At 35.9% G+C, this 24,020-nt stretch overlaps 1 protein-coding gene across 1 annotated transcript in view; it reads right to left on the bottom strand.

The window, feature by feature from the left end:
• Positions 1-24,020, bottom strand: part of TET2 (tet methylcytosine dioxygenase 2) — a 125,191-nt gene that overhangs the window by 22,359 nt on the left and 78,812 nt on the right. Inside the window, exons 3-6 of the mRNA XM_041758875.1 lie at positions 16,990-20,456; positions 15,207-15,297; positions 13,692-13,785; positions 12,697-12,905 (exon numbers count right to left, since the gene is read on the bottom strand). Of these exons, the coding sequence (XP_041614809.1) occupies positions 12,697-12,905; positions 13,692-13,785; positions 15,207-15,297; positions 16,990-20,410 (3,815 nt within the window). The 5' untranslated portion in view covers positions 20,411-20,456. The remainder of the gene's footprint in view (positions 1-12,696; positions 12,906-13,691; positions 13,786-15,206; positions 15,298-16,989; positions 20,457-24,020) is intronic.

Raw genomic sequence — 24,020 nt, 5'->3', positions numbered from 1 at the left:
CAGAGGAAAATATCTTTTGCACACAAAATAAGGCAGTAAAGGAAGAATAGTGAAACAAAATATATACAGAAACCAATAATAAATTGGCAGACATAAATCCTACCTCAATAGTAATTACATTTACTGTATATGGTTTAAATAATAAAAGGCAAAGACTGAAAAAAAAAGATTAAAATTTCAAATCTATGTCATCTATAGGAGACATGCTTTAGTGTTAAAGATAAAAATAGGCTGAAAGTAAGTGGATATAAAAATATGTATCATGCAAACAGTGATCAAAAAAGAACTAGAGTGGCTATAATAATATTGGACAAAGTAGGACTTAAGACAATATTATATTACCAGAAATAAGTACATTTTATAATAATGAAAGGGTCAGTCGATTGGGATGTAATAATTATATATGAACCTAAAAACCAAGCACTGAAATACATAAAGTAAAAAATGACAGAATTAAAGGGAAAAATAGATTATTCAGTACTCCACTTTCAACAATGGATATAAATTAAGGAAGAAAACCTCTGGAAATCAGCTTAGCCAACCAATATCTAGAGAACATTCTGTCAAATAATAGAATGTATTCTTCTCAAGTGTACATGGAACTTTCTCCAGGACAGATGTATGTCTACTGCAGGTTCTAGCCAGGAAAATTTAGGCAAGAAAAGGAAATAAAGGCACTCAGATTGGAAAGGAAGAAATTAAACTATCTCTATTTGTAGATGACATAATCTTGTATATAGTCAATCCTACATAAGGATTTACTAATGGAATCACTAATAGATTTACTAATAGATTCCTAAGGAATCTACCCAAAAAATTAGCACTAATACACTAGTTGAGTAAGTTTACAGAATACAAGTTGAATACATAAAAATCAATTGTTGCATGAAGACTAATGAAAATGAAGAGCTAACTGAAAGAGATAAGCAATATGCCTTATAAAAAATTCAAAGTTATGGTAATACTCACTGGACTTGAGAAAAGGGTTGTTGAAGTCAGTAAGAACTTCACCAAGGAGAAAGAAAATATAAAAAATGACCAGTCATAGCTGAAGTATTCAGTAGCTGAAATGAAAAATATCCTAGAGGTAATCCACAGCAGATTAAAGGGTGCAGAAGAACAGATCAGTGATCTGGAAGGCAGGAGATGGAAAGCAACCAAACGGAACAACAAAAGGAAAAAGAATTTTAAAAATGAGAATAACTTAAGAGACTCTGCAACATCATTGAGAATAACACTCATTCACATTGAGGGATCCCAGAAGGAGAAGAGAGAGAGAAGGGGGCAGAAAACATATTTGGGAAAAAAAAATAGCTGCAAACTTCTCTAATATGCAGAAGGAAACAGAATCCAGGTCAGAAAGCACAGAGAGTGCCTATACGATGAACTCAAGAAGATCCACACCAGGATACATAATAACTAAAAAGGCAAAAAGTAATGATAAAGTGAAAATTTTAAAAGCAGCAAGAGAAAACAGTTACATATAAGGAAAACTCCATAAGGCTATGAGATGATTTTTTTAGCAGAAATTCTACAGGCCAGAAGAGAGTGGCATTATATATTCTAAGTGCTGAAAGGATAAAACCTACAATCAAGAATGCCTACTTTACCCAGCAAGATTATCACTCAGAACTGAAGAAGAGCTAGTTTCCCAAACAATAGTTAAAGTAGTTCATCACCACTAAACCAGCCTTATGAAAGAGGTTAAAGGGAATTCTTTAAGTGGAAAGAAAAGACCATAACTAGAAGAAATTTATGAAAGGAAAAATTTCACAGGTAAAAGCAAACATATAGTAAAGGTAGTAGATGAATCACTCATAAAGTCAGTGTGGAGGTTAAAACAAAACCAGAAAAATAAATTGTATCAACAAAACTTAGCCAAGGGATAAACAAAATAAAATGTTGTAAAATATAATATCCTATACATAAAATATGAAAGGGAAGCAAAAATTTAGTGCTTTTATGTGTTCAAATTTAAGTGTCCTCAATTTAATAGAGATTACTATACACACACACACACAGGATATTCTATATGAGCCCAAAGGTAACCACAAATGAAAAACCTATAATAGATATACAAAAAATAAAGTGAATGAATCCAAACATAACATTAAAGAAAACTATCAAACCACATGGGAAGAAAGCAAAAGAAGAAAGGAACAGAGAAGAACTACAGAAACACCAGGAAACATTAACAAAATGGCATTAAGGACATATCTAACAACAATTGCTTGTTTGCTTTATTTATGTATGTATGTATTTATGTATGTATGTATGTATTTATTTATTTTTAAGATTTTATTTCTTTATTCATGACAGAGGGGTGGGGAGAGGGAGAGGGAGAGGCAGAGACACAGGCAGAGGCAGAGGGAGAAGCAGGCTCCATGCAGGGAGGCTGACATGGGACTCGATCCCGGGACTCCAGGATCAGGCCCTGGGCTGAAGGCAGTGCTAAACCGCTAAACCGATGAGCCACCTGGGCTGCCCACAACAATTATTTTAAATGTAAATGAACTAAATGCTCCAATCAAAAGACATAGGGCGACTGAATGGCTAATAAACAAGACCCATTTATATACTGACTACAAGAAACCAACTTAGATTTAAAGATACACAGACTGAAAATGAAGGGATGCAAAAAGTTATTCCATGCAAATGGAAGTGAAAAAAAAGTGGGGTAGCAATATTTATGTCAAACAAAATAGACTATTTTTTTTGTCTTGGGTTTTTAAAATTTAAATTCAGTTAATTAGCATATAATGTATTATTAGTTTCAGAGGTACATAACATCCAGTGCTCATTACATCACGTGCCCTCTTTAATATCCATCACCCAGTTACCCATCCCCCTCCCCCTTCCTCTTCAGTTTGTTTCTTATGATTAAGAGTCTCTTATAGTTTGTCTCCCTCTGCTTTTGTTTTGCTTTTTTCACCCCTTTTCCCCTATGATCCTCTGTTTTGTTTCTTAAATTCCACATAAGAATGAGATCATATGATAATTGTCTTTCTCTGATGCACTTATTTCGCTTAGCATAATAGACATTAAAGCAAAGACGGTATAGTAAGACACAAAGAACAGCACTGCATAATGATAAAGGGATCAATCCAATAAGAGGATATAGCAATTGTAAATATCTATGCACTCAACACAGGAGCACCAAAATACAAAAAGCCAATATTAATAAAGGGAGAAATTGACAGTAATACAATAATAGTAACACTCAAATAAATAGATAGATCAAGGAAACAGTGGCTTTGAATGACATGTTAGACCAGATGGACCTAAGAGATAAATACAGAACATTCCATCCAAAAAACAGCAGAACATTTTTTTTTCAAGTACACATGGAACATTTTCCAGGATAAATCACACATTAGGACAGAAAACAAATCTAAATACTTTTAGGAAGACTGAAATCATATCAAGCATCTTTTGACCACAATGGTATAAAACAAGAAATCAAGTTTAAGAAAAAAACTGGAAAAAACACAAACCTCACGAACACATGGAAGCTAAATATCATACTACTAAATAACTTATAGTGTGTCACCTGGGTGGCTCAGTTGGTTAAGTGAGTTACTCTTGGGTTCAGCTCAGGTCATGATCTCGAGGTCATGAGATTAAGCCCTGCATTGTGCTCTACGCTCTGTGTGGAGTATGCTTGAGATTCTGTCCATCCCTCTGCTCCTCCGTCATGCGCTCTCTCTCTCTTACTCTCTCAAATAAATACATAAATATTAAAAAAAAATAACTAATGGGTTAACAAGAAAATCAAAGAGGAAGTAAAAAAAAGAGATACATGGAAACAAATGAAAAGTAAAACACAACAGTTCATAATCTTCAGGACACAGCTAGAGTAGTTCTCAGAGGGAAGTTTAAAATGTTACAAGCCTACCTCAAGAAATAAAAATCTCATCTACCCTCACACCTAAATGATTTAGAAAAAAGAAAAGCTCAAAGCTAGTAGAAGGAAGAAATAATGAAGATTAGCACTGAAATGAATGAAATAGACTCAAGAATAGATCAATGAAAAAAAGAACTGGTTCTTTGAAAAGATAGATTAAATTGATAAGCCATTAGCTAGACTCATTAATAAAAGAAGAAAGAAGACTCCAATAAAACCAGAAATGAAGGAGGAGAAATAGCTGAAATCAAAGAACTATAAAAAATTATGATAATATTATGAAAATTACATGCCAACAAATTGGACAACCTGGAAGAAAATGGATAAATTCCTAGAAACATACAACCTTCCAAAACTAAATCAGGAATGAATGGAAAATATGAAGAAACCAATTACTAGTGACAAAACTGGATTAGTATTAAACTCTCATAAAAAATCTAGGACCACGTGCCTTCATACATGAATTCTAGCAAACATTTAAAGCAGAGTTAATACTTATTTTTTCTCATACTATTCCAAAAGGAAAAATTCACAAAGGAAAGCTTCCAAATTCATTCTATGAGGCCTGCAGTATTCTGATACTAAAAACAAAGACACTATAAAGAAAGAAAACTACAAACCAATATCTCTGATGAACATAGATACAAAAACCCTCAACAAAATAGCAAACTGAATTCAACAATATATTAAAAGATACATAGTACTGGAAGTCCTAGCTGTAGCAATCAGACAAGGAAAAAAATTTAAAAAAAAAATCCAAATTGTAAGAAAGAAGTGAAATGCAGATAACATGATACCATATAGAGAAAATCTTAAGGAACCCATTAAAAGCCTATTAGAACAAATAAGTGAATTCAGTAAAGCTACAGGATATAAAATTAATATACAGAAAATGTGTTTCTGTACAGTAATAGCAAAGTAGCAGAAAGAGAAATTAAGAAAACAATTCCATTTACAATTGAACTAAAAAAACACTTAGGAATATACTTAACCAAAGAGGTGAAAGACTCATACCCTGAAAATTATAAGATGTTTATGAAAAACATGGAAGACAACACAAAGAAATAGAAAGATATACCATGCTCATGAATTGTAAGAATTAATATTGTTAAAATGTCCATACTACCCAAAGCAATGTACAGATTCAAAGCAATCCTTTTCAGAATACCAATAGCATTTTTTTTTTTACAGAAGTAGAACATATAATCCTAAAATTTTTATGGAACCACAAAATACCCCAAATAGCTAAAGCAATCTTGAGAAGAAAGCTAGAGGTATCACAATCCTAGATTTCAAGATACACTATTGAGCTATAGTAATTGAAACAGTATGTCACTGGCACAAAAATAGACACAGAGATCAATGGAAAAGGATAGAGAATTGAGAAATAAACCCATACTTACATAGTCAATCTATGAAAAAGAGGTAAGAATATACACTAGGGAAAAGACAGCCTTTTCAATAAATGTATAGATACAGGCAAAATGGATGGCTCTCTTACAGCATACACAAAAATAAACTCAAAATGAATTGAGAACCTAAATGTGAGACCTGAAATAAAACTCCTAAAAGAAAAAATGAGCAATAATCTTTTGGACAGGAGCCTTAGCAACATTTTTCTAGATATGTCTCCTCAGGGAAAAGAAATAAAAACAAAACTAAACTATTGGGACTGCATTAAATTACAAAGGACAACAGAGGACACCATCAAGGAAACAAGACAAAAACAACAACAACAACAACAAAACAACCCTACTAAATGTGTGAAGATATTTGCAAATGGCATATCTAATAAAGGGTTGATATCCAATATAAAGAACTTCTATAACTCAAAACAATTAAAAATTGGGCAGAGGATGTAAATAGACATTTTTCCAAAGACATATAGGTGGTCAACAGACATATGAAAAGATGCTCAACATCATGAGTTATCAGGGAAATGCAAATCAAACCACAATGAGGTATCACCTCATACCAGTCAGAATGGTTAGAATCAAAAAGACAAACACATGTTGGTGAGGGTGTGGAGAAAAGGGAACTCTCATGCACCATTGCTGGGAATGTAAATTTGTGTTTTCACTGTGGAAAACATTATGAAGTTTTGCCAAAAAACTAAAACTAGAAATACCATATATGATTCAGTAATTCTATTACTAGGTACCTGTCTAAATAGCCAACATATGAAAGTAGCCTAAGTGTCCATTACTAGATGAATGGATAATGAAGATGTGGCATAGATACAATGGAATATTAGCCTCAAAAAAATGAGACTTTGCCATTTGTGACAACATGGTGAAACCTAGACAGTATTATGTTAGGTAAATACATCAGACAAATACCATATGACTTCATTTATATGTAAAATCTAAAACACAAAACAAATGAACAAACAAAACCCCAAAGAAACAGAATCATAAATACAGAAAATAAACTGATTGGCAGAGATGAGGGTTGGGAGGATGGGTGAAATAGGTTAAGGGGGATTAAGAGGTACAAAATTTCAGTTATAAACTAGGTCATGGGGATAAAAACTACAGCATGGGGAAAATAGTCAATCATACTGTATATAATATTGTATAATGACAGATGGTAACTACATTTATCCTGGTGGGCATAGTTTAATGTATAAAATTGCCAAATCACTATGTTGTATACCTGAAACTAATATAACATTGTATGTCAACTCTACCTTTATTAAAAAAAATAACTGTATAGGTATACTAGCAATGAACAGTCCAATAATGAAATCAAAATAATTCCATTTAACAGCATCAAAAAGAATAAAATACTTAGAAATTCAACATAAGTGTGTAGGACTTGCATACTGAAAACTATAAAACATCATTGAAAGAAATGAAAAGACCTAAGTAAGTGTAACAGCATCCTTTGTTAACCAATTGTAAGACTTAATATTGTTAAGCTGTCAATACACCCTACTGGTCTGCTGATTCAATAGAACCCCTGTCAAATCCCAGATGGGGAAATTGACAAATTGATCCTAAAATTCTCAAGGACATGAAAAGAATCCATAGCAGTAAACAAAACAAAACAAAACAAAACAAAAATTCGTAAAACATTGGAGGAAATACAGAGAAGTGGTGGTTGCCAGAGAGGAGGTGATACGTGAAATGAGCAAAACAGGTGAATTTCAATTTCAGAACTTACTATAAAACTACAGGAATCAACACTGTATATTATTGCCATAGGACAGATATGTGGGTAGGTTAATGGAATAGGTAAGTCTCAAAACAACCCATACCATCTTTGTCAGTTAATTTTTAATGAGAGTGGCAAGACCATTTAATGCAGAAAATAATCTCCTCAATAAATGGTGCTGAGCAATATGCAAAAGAATGGTATTGGACTCTTAAAATCATAAAATTAATTCAGCAGTGATCAAAGAAATAAACATTAGAGCTAAAACTCTAATACTCTGGAAAGAAAACATAGATGTAAATCCTCAAGACCTGGGTCATGCAAAGGTTTCTCAGGTAGGATACTAAAAGTATAGGCAATTAAAAAATATATAAATTTGATTTCATCAAAATTGAAAAATTTTCTGCTTCAAGGACATTATCAATTAAGTGAAGAGGCAACCTATAGAACAAGAGAAAATATCTGAAAGCCATATATCTGATAAAGTTCTAGTGTGTGGAATATATAAAGAATTCTTACAACTCAAAAAAACAATAAACTCAACTTAAAAATGAGCAAAGAATCAAGTAGGCAGTTTGCAAAGAAGATATATGAATAGTCAATAGTACATAAAATAATGCCTAACATCATCAGTCATTAGGGAGAACAAATCAAAACCACAAGAAACATGTCACACCCACTTGAAAGGGCTATAACAAAAAAGACAGACAGTAACTAGTTTTGGTGAGGATGTGGAGATATTAGAACTCCCATAGATTGCTGGTAGGAATGAAAAATGATACAGCTGTTTTGGAAAACAGTTTGGTGGTTCCTCAAAAAGTTAGAGTAACCATATGACTAACGATGTCACTCCAAGAGAACTGAAAACTATCCATACAAAAACTTGTACATGAATGTTCACAGTAGCCATATTCATAACAGCCCCGAAGTGGAAACAATCCAAATATCCATTAACTGATGACTGGGTAAGGAAAACGTGTTATACATACACAATGGAATATTATTCAGTCACAAAAAGGAATAAATTTCTGATGAACATTATGACATGGATGAACCTTTAAAACATTATGCTAGGGATCCCTGGGTGGTGCAGCGGTTTAGCACCTGCCTTTGGCCCAGGGTGCGATCCTGGAGACCCGGGATCGAATCCCACGTCAGGCTCCCGGTGCATGGAGCCTGCTTCTCCCTCTGCCTATGTCTCTGCCTCTCTCTCTCTCTCTCTCTCTCTCTCTCTCTGTGTGTGACTATCTTAAAAAAAAAAAAAATTAAAAAAAAATTAAAAAAAAATAAAAAAAAAAACATTATGCTAAGTGAAGGAGGTCAGGCAGGTCAGGAACTAAATACTGTATAATTCCAATAATACAAAATGCCCAGTATAGGTGAATCTATACAGTCAGAAAGTTGATTAGTGGTTGTCATTTTAGGGGAGAGGGAAATGGGAATTGACTAATAGGTATGGGGTTTTCCTTTGAGAGTGAAGAAAATATTGTACAGCTTTGTGAATATACTAAACCACTGAATTGTATACTTTAAAATGCTGAATTTCATGGTTTATGAACTATATCTCAAAAAAAAAAATCCCTGCATAACAAGGTGGAGCAACTTCAAAATGATTTCCCACATGAAATTACTACTAAAAGGCATTTTTATTTCTACAGGGCCTTTTATTTCTATAGGGCCCATTGTTAGAATTAACACACGGCAGTCTCATTTAACAGACTCTGAATTTGGCTCATGGTTAAATGACAAGTCAGTAAAGCCATTGTAATAAAAATACTCATGTATATAATGTTTTAAAAAACATTCTCAACCTCTGGGTTACCATCTGGACTTCCAAGAGGAAAAAAACTTTAAAAATTAGATCACATATTTAACCATATGCAAGTTTAGAAACACTAGCAAAATAATTTAAATGTAACAAATGTATACTTTGAAAAATAAAAAAATATATCAATTTGGAAACTCAAACAAAATAATGGAAAACAGCAATGATCCACAATGAATATGCTGCACCATTAGTTGACAGTTTTCTGGGAAACTTGATGATGGACAGATCAAGCTGACAACTCCTAAACTCACTAAGCACTCTTAGTATCACTAGGAATGAAACAAAGCAGATATTATAACCCTCCTGCTGGATATGAAGAATTAAGATTATTTCACCACCACTTATGAAGCATTTCTGCCAATATATACATACATGTATACATGCATAACTTAAGTTTCTTAATATGAGTATACAAAAGACAGTTGGGATAGAGAAATAAGTTGAACAAAACCAGTATGCAATCAGCCAAATCCAGAATGTGGGAAATTTTATGGAGCAAATTATACAGCCTGTTTAACAAATAAATTCATTAAAAAGAGAGGGGGAACTGTTATAAACAGAAAGAGGCTTATGAATCATAGAACTTATCTCCCACATTAGGATATTTTTGAGAGTTAAAGGAAGTTCAATTAATACTTATGCTAGACAATAGGCATGGACTGGTACCACTCAAAAGCCTCAATCAAGTACAAGGAATGGGCTTTCTTGTTGTCAATATCTTTTTACTATTGATGATGATGATAACAATGATGATGAGATGATGATGATGATGACTTTAAAACAGGATCCAATTAGGGAATCTGAATGTGTTCTGAACATGTAATGATATTTAAAGAATCACTGACATGACACCATAACTAGGTTTTGTAAAAAAAAAAAAAAAAAAAAAAAAGTCCTTATCTGCTTGAGATACACACTGAAGTATAAGTATGTGAGGTGGAATCCGGGTTTTGCTTTAAAACACTGGTGGGGGTGGGGGGTGAAGGTTAGGAATTGTAGGGGAAATACATGAAACAATACTGATAAAATGTTGACAAGCACTGAAGCTATGTAATGGGTTCATGGGTATTCATTACCCTGCACCCCTCCATTTATGCACGTTTGAGAATTTTTATAATATAAAGTCAACTTTAAAAAAATTAACATCACCCAGCACGGTGGAACACATTTCTGGCTCTGACTTCTTATAATGACAGATACACTCCCACAACTCTTACTTGCCAAAAAAGTATTGGTTAGGCTTTGTCATGAAATGGAAATCTCAAAGGGAAATCTTTAAAGAAGAAACAGCTGGTTAGGCTCAAAGGAAATGTAAAAATTCGTTTTTGACTTTCCCACTGAGAGATACTCTCAGAGTTCTTTTCTGAACCCACAGTGGGTGGTTGTGGTATATGTACTCACTGGGGTTTGTAAGAACTTAAGAGATGAGGCCCATACATCTTTGAATATTAAACTGAGTCAGCAGCTCCAACTGGAGATTATTCTGTTTCTGGCAAACATAAAATTCTGCCACACATAAAATTATTTTATGGGGTATCAGAAACTTCTAAAACTTCATCTGAATGACATCTCTATTGCCATTGGTGTCTATTTTAATTGTGTATGTTAAGTTTTGTTTTGCTTCTGGAGAATTGTTCTAGATATGCATTTAACCCAAAGCTAAAACTTCATCGAAATAATGACCCTTACCTTTTTGAAATTCCAGACACAGAGAAGCAAAAGTATGCAGATTGGCCTTTAAAATGTCTTAATATTTGAAGCATATCTTTTAATAGTTTTGTACTCACCTTCTGTTTAGACCAGTTAAACTATAATTTTTCTTAGGCCCTGGCCCAATCATTGTTCATGGATTTTAAATGCAAAATAACACGATTTAAGAAAGTTCTTAACATAGAATTTCTTTCTATATGTCAGATTCCCTTTCAGGCAATAGCATTTATAGAAATTATAAAAAGGCCCCCAGGAGAAAAATACCAGAGATACAGAATAACTGAAATAGCGTTTATAGAAATTATAGAAGAGCCCCCACGAGAAAAATACCAGAGATACATAATAACTGAAAATGAAATCAATTACAAAGAATGTGAAATATAGTTTGCATGACACTTCAAGAAATTTAAATAAAACAACTGTTATTTTCACAAGAAGTTCTTCAGTGGTTTAGAAGTTCAAGTCATCAAGTCTAAGAGGAAGTCTGCTTTAAAAAAACACAAGGCAGATACTTAATTCCTGAGAAAAATGCTATCACTGACATCATTCCAAGGTGGCGTGACTTTTATTTTTTTTCTGATTAAAGGCATTTAAATACACCTTTTAAAGAAGGAACAAGGGAAATTAGGATAAACTGAATATTTTATACCTAAAGTAGTCCATTGTGAGTTTATGAGTCATGTGTTATGAATCAGCATTCTATCTTCCAGCACATCATTTATAAAAGTGGATTTATAGCAGTGAGGTACATGCCATGAAATTTTTAGATCATAACTACCACAGGAAGCCAAGTCACACTTTCATATACGAAATGTAACTTTCCTAGACATATTATTTATAGTCGATTTCCACACCTCCCGTGACCCAGAGAGAAAACCCATGTTAACATGAAGTTAGTAAAGCCATATCAGTCAGAGTAATAGTCAGCAAAGGAACAAATTAGGTTAGCAACAAGCTGTTGAAACGAGCAGCATAGTAGTTCCATAAATTCAGTAAACTCTATTATAGTTTGGTGAATACAGAGGAAAGGAGACTAAAGAAGTGCAAAATTAAAATTATTTTAGGAATAATTGTAAAATAACTCCTGCAGGATTTCCGTATAGTACTATGAATTGTCCTGTATTTTTAAAATGTTAAACAGGAATAGCATAGCAGAAGAAAAATAATAATAATGAAGATTCCTCCAAGTGAAGAGTTAAACTTCCTAGACTGGATGAGGTTAACAACAAAAAAAAACATACTGGCACTTGGATGCATTTAATATGTTTAACTGCATGCCCCTGCTCTCCTATTCTAAATGTTTATATTCCTGGAAAATAATGAATGTCCATAGCCACTAATTTCTTGCTTTAATTTAGTAGCAGTAAATATAAAAGCAATTTTTATTGTTATTGTGGAAATAATAAACTAGATTGAACTGAATCATGATTCAGTTTATTTCTACAGAAATTCTATAAGCCTTAAACTTTTATGTTTGCTACATTAAGGTTCTTGACCTGGGAATCCTAAAATTTCTCACCAAACTTTTTTTTTTAAAGATTTTATTTATTTATTCATTAGAGAAACAGAGAGAGAGAGGCAGAGACATAGGTAGAGGGAGAAGCAGGCTCCCTGTGGGGAGCCCAATGTGGGACTGGACCCCGGGACCTCTGGATCACTTCCTGAGCCAAAGGCAGACACTCAACTGCAGAGGCATCCAGGCATCCCAATTTCTTACCAAACTTACTTTCTGTTTCAGACACTGCAACATAGAAATGGTGTCAATACTTACTAGTGTGGTGGCCAGGTACACAAGAGTTGTCACTTTCAGCAAGTGGACACAAATATTTTCAAGTTTATGGCATATTCGAGTTCATGTGAGTACAGACACTCAGCAAGCTGCTCCTAACTAAATGTCTACACTGTCTGAAGGTACAAAATAGTTAATGAAGTCACCTCAAATTACCCACATTAGCAGATACGACTTCCTTCTGCACGACTGTGAAACAAGCATTTCGGTTCCCATTTTATAAACGTAAAAATGTCGGTTCAACTCCCTTCCCCAAACACAATGATCAGATTTGGCTATCAGTGGAAAAAGAGGGGAGGCTTCACTTACTCTTCATTCAGGGCACACCGACGATTGGTGAGAGTGCCATATTTCCTCAGTGTTTCAGTGAGTTCCGAGTAGAGTTTGTCAGCCAGGGACAGTGGGATTCCTTCCCACACCAGGATGAGAATCACAATCACTGCAGCCTCACAGGTGTGGCCAGCTCGCTCCCGCACCAAACACAGTAGCTTCTCCTCACTGCAGCTTCTGCGAACCACCTGTGAGGGTTCCCATTCCACCCCAACACCCCCACCCCAACCAAAACAAAACAAGGGTCACTTGTGGCAGGTGAGAGCACTGATTTATGTATGCATATTTTTCATGTCTGGGTCACAACTAGGGCAACATTTACTAGCACCTGCAACTTGCCTTTTGTCACCCATCTATGAAATTGGGGTCAGAACCAGGACAGGTGCAAAACTGCTCAATGTTTAGCAGACTATACCAGTACAGTGAGAGGCAATGCTCCCTGCATTAAAGCTAGAGCTGCATAAAAAACATGCAGGTCTTTTTCACAAAGTTCAAAGCTTTCAAAAATGACAATATAAAGTTTAATGGAAGGTATTTAAAGGATTAAGGACAACTTCACATTCCAAGAAGAATTATACCTTTTATCAATTTGAACGGATTTAAAAACTAATGATTTAAAAACTAATATGCTTTTTGCTTAAGAGCTAACACAAAATAAATATAAGCAACGTTCATTTCAATTTTTTTTTTTTTTTATGATAGTCACAGAGAGAGAGAGAGGGGCAGAGACATAGGCAGAGGGAGAAGCAGGCTCCATGCACCGGGAGCCCGACGTGGGATTCGATCCCGGGTCTCCAGGATCTCGCCCTGGGCCAAAGGCGGGCGCTAAACCGCCGCGCCACCCAGGGATCCCGCAACGTTCATTTCAACTAGCATAAATGACTCTCAGATCTGGTAACCCAATTCTCAGGGTTAGATTAATGAATCAAAATGCACAAGATTCAAGACCAAAGGCCTTGTCAGGTCACACTTACCCATTTAGCAATAGGACATCCCTGAGAACTTTTGCCTTCTTTACCAGTATAGATGACTCTTTCAATCCTAATAGCTTTACCCTTCTGTCCAAACCTTAAAAGAAATCCACAGAAACACACACACATAAAATTAGCAAATGAAAGTGAGGCAACCAAAATACTGAACATTTGAGCATAATTTTATTCTATGACCACATCCTGAGAAATGAATGGTTTAATTTATTTAAAAAAATAAGTCTAAGCCAAGCAAACTGGATAACAGACTTTAAGCTTTGTATTTCTTTGGTATAAAATATATTGATAATTGTAATGAACTATTTTGAAATTATATGTTGGGTGAAAATAAATGGGAAAGCTTGTTTTTAGACATAATTTCACAAAGCACAAAACTTTTTTAAGTTTGTTAAATTCAGTCTTCTAAGATATATACTATTTGATTTTTGTCCTTTACTAAATTTAGCTATTTTAAAACTTGGGGAATCACAACAGATTTTAGTTAGAACTATTCCTCTGTTCCTCAAAGAATCTCTACCATTTTTTAAAGATGGCTTGCAAAAAACTAGCATCTGGCAATTTTGAAAATATAGGATAGTTCTAGAGATAGATTATATTCTCCCTTATGACCAAGGCACTACTTACTACTTGATAATAACAAAAGGCACTTAGGGAAATCCCCTGTATCTACCAGGCTACTAGAGGATTATTTAGTGAATTTCTACATTACTAATTTAGAAATGGATAATTTGTAAATTGGGCAAGAATGATACAAAATATGTCCTTGCTGCCCACAATGTCTCCTATTATATTTTAATAACACTGCCTACCTCATAAAGAAAAGGCACCCTAGCATAGTAACAACTCACATCTGTGGATACCTATATGAAAGTCTCTCTCTGCATTGATTGTCTCTCTCATAAGTCTTCTACATGCAGGACTAATTGTAGATTCAGGTAAATACTTGCATACCTGTGACTGACAGTAAAAAAAAAAATGCAGCTATAAATAGAATCTATCTCTATTTCTATTCAGCATCTCACACTTAACTTACCCTCTGCTCATACTAAGGGACTACTTCCTTACAGATCACTACTCTTTACAACTCTAGGTTAATTTAACTCCATGATTCCTTTCTTATACCACATTTCCCCCCTCTTTCTTCTTTGACACTTTATCATCAAGTGGGAAAGCCAGAGTGGGGCCTCTGTTTGCAGCCTGTGCCAGCACCCTTGTGCCTGGCAGGCTGGCTGGCTGGCTGGTTCTTGTGCGTGCTTGGGTTTTCTGGCATCCATCTCAAAGTGGGCAGCCTGTGCCAGCTCGCAGACTATTAGTCCTGTCAAATATTGTGACTCTCTGGTGAATAGCACAGTGTGTAGTGCTGGCAACCCTAGAATAGCTAAGCCTACTAATAATTACTCAATTTACAATTGTTTACTGCTTTGTATGTGAAAGCTGAAAAAATTCTGACATATACAAAAGGATAAACGTTAATCTGCCCTGTGCCTTTGCGTTAATTACCTTTCTTCCATGATTTCTCTAATAGCTGCCACATTAGGACCTGCTCCTAGATGGGTATAAAAAGGACCTTCATCTTTTTCAATAATTTGCTCTGTTGAGATAATAGAAGATTATTATTTTAGACCTCAATTATACTAAATATAAAGGCTACATCCACAAAGCTTATCCCCCACCTGCACATTAAGGGCCCTAAAATGTGACTTTAAACATTTTTTTTTCTTTAAAAATGAATAAATTGATGGACTGATCTATTAGAAAATGTGCCAAGTAATTAAGTATATGTACATGCTGGCTGTTGGATAAAAAATAAATTACATTTCAGATACGGAATAAGAAATTATTTAAACAAAATAAGTGGAACTAAACAATACAGTGAGGGATTTAGAATATATTATATGTAATACCGACTACAATCCAGTGTTTTAACTGACAAAAAAAATTTTTTTATAGCTATCTAGAAGCCTGCCTGTTACTTGGATGTTAAAAGATTAAAAATAAAATTTCCTGTCTTATCTCACCCCCAGGATATTGGCTCAGTTTTTATTGTCCAAGTACATTTTTCTCCTCTCATTTCCCTTCAATATTTAATTGCTGTGTCTTGAAAATAAGAATATTGATTCCAGACCTGTATTTGTAGCACTTTAGAACAATTTATGATGGAGAAAATACTGGAGAGAGGGTCAGGTAAAAGGAAGAGTTTCTTGTAAACTACCAAAGATGGAGAGTGGGAGGGGATGTTAGGGTGATGGGAGAAGAGGCTGCAGATGATTAGAACTTACCTAATGTTATCTATGACATGTGTGGTAGGTATCCCCTGAGGCAACCTAGTATTAACCACACAAAGGGGCGGTATGGCTCCTCCCTCCATTCTTCTATAAAATGTGTGGTGTCCCATTGTAAGAAGAAGAACATGAGGTGGGTGGACCACTGGCCATATCAGTTTAACATTTTTTTTTTTTCAAATGTCTTCTACTGTATCCAAGCTGAGGAACTATAATAAAGTCTTTATATATATTTTATATGTATTTTATATTTATATATATGTATCTATCAGTAAAATGTTTCCCTATTCCAACAGGCCTATTAAGTAGCTTGAATTTTAACAAAAAGGTGTCTGTTTGAAAAAAGAAAAAAATATACTTTCTATCAAAAAGATGACACTTTAAAGAGAAAGTAAAATCAGAACGAATATAAATCATACAGTATTTCAAGTGTATAAATGCAGGAAGGGCAACTTCATGAGTATTCAGAACTTTAGCATTATAATTTCCCCCAACTCACCAAGCCTGAAGACAATCTCCCCCTTATCTAGAAATTAATGTTGTAAAAAACACTAATATGTTCAACCCCGAATTAATACAAATTAAAAAGTTTCCACATTAATTTGCATATAGCAGTTATTTTTCTCATTTTAATAGATGTTTTTACTATCTAGGTGTCTCTCCAGGCAATGATACACAAAGAGTTAAACAGATTGATTAATCTAAAATAGATACCTTTACATTTTAAGGGGTTTGATTAGAGGAAGAAATGAGCATGCACATTGTTTTATTTATTTATTTATTTATTTTGGAAAAACTGAATGTAAGTGAAGTTCTCTCTTGCACAGCACAAGCATCTGTAATTTAAAGACAAGAAATGTAAGCTTCAGGTTTTTTATGAGCCTTTACAAATTGCTGCCAGACTCAAGATATTTTAAAAAAGAAAGAAAATCCCATATCTGAAGATGAATTTGCTAATTCTGGATAAACACCATGTGTCTCAGTACGTTTCTGGCACTTACCTACACATCTGCATGATGGGAAATCATATTGAGTCTTGACAGGTGTATCCAATAAATTTTTTATAGGAGTATCTAGTAATTTGGAAGGTGACTCTAAAAAATTATTGAGAACAGAACCAGCTGTTCTTTTGGTTGGTGTCTTTTCTGAAGAAGGAGTTGCTTGCTGCTCTAAAGCTTGGGTGTGGCTATCAAGTTCTGCGGCAGTGGTTTGTCTAGTTAAAACTGTGACTGGCCCTGACATTTCAACTTTTACTTGCTTCTGTGATTTGAGAGTTAGAGCTTTATGGTCAAATAATGATTTGACCTGAAACTGCTTCAGATGTTGCTCCATGGTCTCAAGGATGCTCCTTTGCTGCACATTATCACAACTTGGGGGTGGAATCTCTTGCTTAGTTGTCTTTTTCCATGTTTTGTTTTCTGGCTGTGCTGACATGAGGCGCATACAGGTATGCGGCTTGGATCCAGGTTCAACCTTAATTGGCCTGTGCATCTGATTATGGCAAGACTCAGTCTGGGGGTGTTGTGTTTGCTGCTGTTCTTGCTTTTGCAAGAGGTGCCACCTTAGAGCAGCATGCTTTTGAATGTCCTTCTGGGGAGGGGTCTGACTGTGACTTCCTCCCTGGTCAGACACAGGGAAAGTGTTTGGTTGGTTTTGCATCAGGTACCTTTGCTGAGGGAGTTGTGTTGCTTGCTGGCCAGACATATCTTGGTTTCTATTTCTATATCCCTGTAGAACTGAAGCTTGTTGAGGCTTCTGCTCCTGCTCTTGAAAGCACCTATGAAGAACATCTTGCTTTGGAGTCACATTATTTGGAAAATATTGCATGTGATGCAAATTTTGAGTCTTGTTTCCTGCAAAGAGTTCAGAATTTATAATCTGTTCTTTATTTTCTGGAACTAGGTGTGTATTGTTTGAACAAGCAATCTGTAGTTTGCTTGCATTTGATTTCAAGACCTGACCATAGGGGGGATTTCTACTATTCATATTCTGTCCTTGCTCCAATCCCATTTGAGTATTATGAGTCTGGAACTCACTTGATTTCAAATACTGATTTTCACCACGGAAACATTCTTCCACTTTAATCTGGCTAAAGAATGATCCTTCTCTTTGCTGATCATTGTTGCCTTGGGATTGAGAAAAAGTCTGGGGCATTTGTTCTTTATTCTTCATTTGCAATTTTTGCTGTTGCTGCTGCTGCTGGTTTTGAGAGATAAGTGAACTCTGGGATGGTTGTGTTTGTGTTTGTGCTGCCTGCTTATGAGGCTTGTGTTGTAAAAGGTGTGAGTTTGAGAATGGCTCAGTCTCTGAAGCCTGCTGATTCAAGTGCTGTTTTAATGTTGGGGGTATGAGTTTCTCAGTTTGGGAATCTGGTCTTTGTTCAAAATAAAACCTGTGTGCGCACAGTGACTGCATGTGAGCTTTGGATGAAGGGTCTGTCTTGGAGAAGTGCACCTGGAGTGAGGGTTTTTGGAACTGGAGCTGCTGGTCCACTGTACCTTGAGACTGCCCTTGATTCATCTCACCTTGGTATCTCTGTGGCCTATGTTCTGGCTGCATTATTTTCTGGATATAAGCCTGTCCTGGGAGCCCCCCAGGCAGGCTGGAATTTCCAGTGTATTGTTTGGAGGTCATTTGATTGGAGGGGTTGGACTGATACTGAAGAACTGACCGCAGTGATGCCTCATGACATTTTGGATGGGATTCTGCTTGATGAAAGTGAGGGGGTTTCAGTTCAATCCACCCCGGTTTCAGATAAGGCTGTGCTGGGAGCACAAGGCCTCGTGTTTGTTCCTTGTCTCGACCCTTCAGAATATCTTGCTCTCTATGTCCCATCAATTTCTGGCAGTGGTCCTGTGGATCCCCACTGCTACCCAGAATTGTTGGGTTATGCTTGAGGTGTTCTGATATTTGTCTCACTTTCTCAGAACATGCTGGAACAGTCATCATCCCTGGAGTCTGGATGTCATTCTTGTTAACACAATTATTCTGAGGCCTTTCTGGAAGCATCAGAGAGTGGTTGGGTATATGTGTAGATGGATTAGGACTTGGGGATGGCTGTGCCTCATGTTGACCCTCTATTTTTACTTCCCTTAAAAGAGCTGTGTTACTTTGGTTGGGGTAGTGATGGTGTTCTTCCAAAACTCCATCATTCAGAGTGCTTTTTCCTTCTGAAGGAAGCTGAGAAACTTGTGGAAGAGGAGTAGGGGGAGAAAGAAGCAGTTGTGATGGTGGTGGTGTGGTAGGGGCAGAAAAGGAATCCTTAGTGAACACTGAGCTTTGCCTGAAGTAAGCACCATTTGTTTCATTTTGCTTTAAATACCGTTCAGAGCTGCCACCAGGAGCTTGCAAATTGCTGCTGGAACCTGAACAGAATTCTTCACCAGATACCAGCTTTGTGGTTCCTTGGATATTACTGTTTTCGGCACGAGACGGGCATCTATCAAAAAGCAATTTTTGTTTTTCTGGTTTCTGGAAGGGACAGGTCCCTATCATTGCAGCTGTCTTACTGGCTTTATCAGCATCACAGGCCTCAGTCACCACTGCAACTGGCTCTGGACGCAGCTCAGAGTTCGAGGTCTGTGGGAGATTGATCTGCCCTGAGGTATGCGATGGGTGAGTGATCTCACAGGACAACTCATTAGTAGCCTGACTGTTAATGGCATGTTTGTGAGATGTGGTTTTCTGCACCGCAACGGAAACACAATCTGGATAATATTGAGACAGTGTTTTTTCCAGGAGTTCACCATGTGTGTTTTCCATGGAAGAGGCAGAAACTGTAGCACCATTAGGCATTAGCACTGCCTTGTTTGTAAGAAGTAATGTAAAGTTCTTGTCACGGTAGTTAGCATTTTTCTCTTCCGGCTCATTCAGAATCTGAAGCTCTGGTTTTTCAGACCTACTGCAGTTATGTGTTGAAGAACTGATGAGATCTTTAACTGCATTTTCTTGGGCTACAGAGCTCACAGATTCTCTCTTATCGCTTAAATCGGAGACATTTAGTTGACTGCTGCCTTTGCCTGGATTACTTTCTTGGCTTTCCCCGAAGTTATTTCTTTCTCCATTAGCTTTTTGGTCTTGTTTCAATTTCTTGTTCTGATGAAGCCCAGAGAGAGAAGGTTCACTAACTGTGCGCTTTATTCCTCCATTTTGCAAGCACCTGGAATACCCTCTACCTTCTTGGATAAAGTCTGGACTCACGCGACTATTCTGGCTTCTCTTCATATGGGGTATTCCATGGTAACTTTTGAAAGACTGCCACTTGGTGTCTCCATTTACTTCTGGATAAGGTCTCTCAGTCAATGGGCTTCCATTCTGGAGCTTGAGGGCCAGAGGTTCTGTCTGGCAGTTGGGAGAAGGAGATGGTGTCAGGAATGGACTTAGTCTGTTGCCCTCAACATGGTTGGATCTATCCTGTTCCATCAGGCTTGCTTCGGGGCCATCCACAAGGCTGCCCTCTGAATGAATTCTAAAGAGCATGGAAACAGAAAATGAAATGTATTAATACATATCTAGCAGTAATAACAAATATTGGAGAGTAACCATGACATTCATAATCCTGAAATTCCTAGACATAGCAAACTGTGATACTCATTTTCATATTTCAGTGTGACAACCAATAGCTGATTATTTTTGTCTTCCCAGCAACTCTCAAATATTTATGGTCATGGAGAACAAACATGATCAAAATCACCAGCTGATGTGGGAAATTCATACTGCATTAGTAAACAGAATCAACCTCCTTCCCAAATAATTCTTTTTTTGTCAACATCCTAAAAGAAATAGAGAAGGATTATCTCCTTTTTTTTCTTTCTTCTCTAGTACCTTACACATCCAATCACTTGCTAAGATCTGTCAATTCCATTCCCTATACTCCTTAAGTCATCTCCACTGCTGCTTGGTAGCCAGACCTATATTATCTCACTTCTTTATCTTTTGCAGTAGCTCTTTAATATTTTTTTAAAGATTTATTTATTTATTCATGATAGATATATATATATAGAGAGAGAGAGACAGAGACACAGGAGGAGGGAGAAGCAGGCTCCAGGCTGGAGCCTGGGCCAAAGGCAGGCACTAAACCACTGAGCCACCCAGGGATCCCCTGCAGTAGCTTTTTAGAAAGTTTTTCCCCACCCCAGCCTGTTCTCTCCCTAGTCCTTCAAGGTTCCTTCAAATTGTTACCAAAGGGAATGTTCTCAACACAAATCTGATGTCATATCCTCCTGAACATGCTTTGCTGTCTCCACACTGCCTACATTAATAGTTCTCAAACTCTTTCACCCACACACCTGAAAGACAAGACAAATTTCTTTTAGTGTTAATATTCCAGGAAATGGAATGGGGTGAGATACGTCATTTATAAAATGTCATTTCTAGGTGATTCTATGTCTTCCTCCACAGGGGCTGTCTGCCCACCTCTCCTGAGAACTCCTGCCTGATATAAATGGTTTTTCATAGGCAGATTTGTATTTTTCTCTCCTCCTACTTCCTCTCACAGCTTACACTCCACCTATAACAACAGCTTATAAATACCCAAACGTGGTAAATCGTTTCAGTCTTCCATGTTGTTTGTCATTTTATTGGCCTAGAATGCCTTCTTAAGTCCCCTGATTTGCCCAGTGACTCCTATAGTCCTCTCAAAGTCTCAGGTATCACTTCTCTTAGGATTTCTTCTTTGATTTTCCAAGAGAATTAATCACTTCCTTTTTTTTGTTTTTTAAAGATTTTATTTATTGAGAGAGAGAAAGGGAGCACAGAGGGAGAGGGAGAAGCAGATCCCCTGCTGAACAGGGAGCCCAGTGTGGGGCTTGATCCCAGGATTCTGAGATTGCGACCTGAGCCGAAGGCAGATGCTGAACCCCTGAGCCACCCAGGTGCCCCAATCACTCCCATTTCTATGTTATTTCTATATCTTGTATATGGTTTACTGCTGACCATATCATACTCAATTTATTTTGTTTACTCACTGGACTGTGAACTTCTTAAGAACACTCTGTTCATTTTTGTGCTTAGTATAGAGTATCCAGTTTCACAAAATTGATATAAATTTGCTCATCTTACAATCATTTCTTCATTTACTCATTAATTCAAATATTTTTGAGACCAATTCTGATTGAGATTTCAAAGTCCAAATGACTGGAGTGCAGGGAGAAATGGGCACTAAAAACCATATATAATCCATCATATAAAGTGAATGCTGCCTCATTCATGGTACAGTCATGCTTTATTTTCCCAGTTTTTCTCATCACATTTATTTTAAGGATGAAAGTAAAAAAATCTAGATTATTTTCCCTTCAAGCAAAAAAATAACCTACTAAAATAGTCACTGTTTACTAACCAAGACAAGTAAAAAAGAAGAAGAAATAAGATATAAACATTAGAAAGCAACACTGAAATTATCGTTTACAGATAATAAGATTGTATACTGGCCAACAAAAAGAATCAACTGCAAAACTATTACAGTTTATGAGAAAAGTAGTTGAATAAGAAAAAACAGTAGCTTTTATATATAAAAGCAACAACCAGTCAGAAGTTTTAGTGGAATAAAATACTATGACAGGAAAAAATATTCTTAACACTAGGAATAAATTTAAAAAGAAATGTGGAATAAATCTTTAAGACAGTACTGACATATACACAAAAGCAAAACAAGCAGAAAGGTATAATACGTTCTTGGGTAGTTCTCAAATGAACCTATTAATTTAATGCATTCTCAATAAAAAATACTAGCAGAATGTTGTGAGGAATTAAAGAACTTGACTCTAGAGTTCACCTGGAAAAATAAACAAACTGGATAGTCAGGAATAACCTGAAAAAGAATTATAAAGGGCCCTGGGCAGGGCAGTAACCAAATTGAAAGAATCTAAAAAAGGAACAAAGGCTATTGTATTTAACACAGCTTGTACTTGCAAATCAGTAAAAAGAATGTTAATAAGACCAATGCAGGGATGCCTGGGTGGCTCAGCTGTTGAGCCTTCCGCTCAGAGCTAAGGGCATGACCCTGGAGACCCAGGATGGAGTCCCACATAGGGCTCCCTGCATGAAGTCTGCTTCTCCCTCTGCCTGTGTCTCTGCCTCTCTCTCTCTGTGTCTCATGAATAAATAAATACAATCTGTAAAAAAAAAAAAAAAAAAAAAAAGACCAAAGGAATAGAATAGAATTTCAAGAAAGAGATCCTGCCACACAAATGTGAAATGACAAAATGACAAAATTGGATTTACCTCTAACATCTTATACCAAAATGAATTTTAGATCTATTTAACGCTTGAATATGTAAAACAAAACCCTAAAAAATTTAAAATAGTCTGAGAAAACTTTAAAAAAGAATAATGTAATGACTGGGTGAGTTCTTCATGACACAAAATCTAGAAGACATACAAAGCAAGAAAGTTCAATAAATCTTGTGCCTGCAAAAATAAACCCATAAGTGAAGTTAAAAATCACATAAAACTTTTCTTAATATACAGAACTCTGACAAATTGACAAGAGAAAAACCAATCACTGAATAGAAAAATGAGCAAAGGACATGGACAGTTCACAGAAAATGAAATGCAAGTGGCCCTTAAATGCTTAGAAAGATGTCTAGTATCATTCACAAAAAGAAGTGTAAATTCAAACGTCAATAAAATAGTGTTTTTCTCAAATCTGCAAAGATAAAAAAATTTGATAGTACGTGATGTTGGCAAGCATGTGGAGAAACAGACACTCTCTTGTGTGGTTCTTGGGAATGAAAACATATATAAATGCCATGGAGGACAATTTAGCAATAATTTATAGAGTTTCATAGAAACTTTGACTTTTCAGTTTTAAGTTATCTAACAAATATGTTCAGGTGGAAGTATTTTCTACATTTTCAGGTGGAAGTATTTCCAAGTAATTAAGTGAAAAACAGCAAGCTGCAGAACAGTATGTATAAGAATGCTACAACCTAGAGACACTTGGGTGGCAGAGTCAGTTAAGCAACTGACCTTGGCTCAGAATATGATCTTAGGGTCACAGGATCCAGCCCTACATCCCACGTGTGTGGCCCTG

This window comes from Vulpes lagopus, chromosome 6 (genome assembly GCF_018345385.1).
Source record: "Vulpes lagopus strain Blue_001 chromosome 6, ASM1834538v1, whole genome shotgun sequence".
Lineage (NCBI taxonomy): Eukaryota > Metazoa > Chordata > Mammalia > Carnivora > Canidae > Vulpes > Vulpes lagopus.
This window is presented reverse-complemented; position numbering and strand designations above follow the sequence as displayed.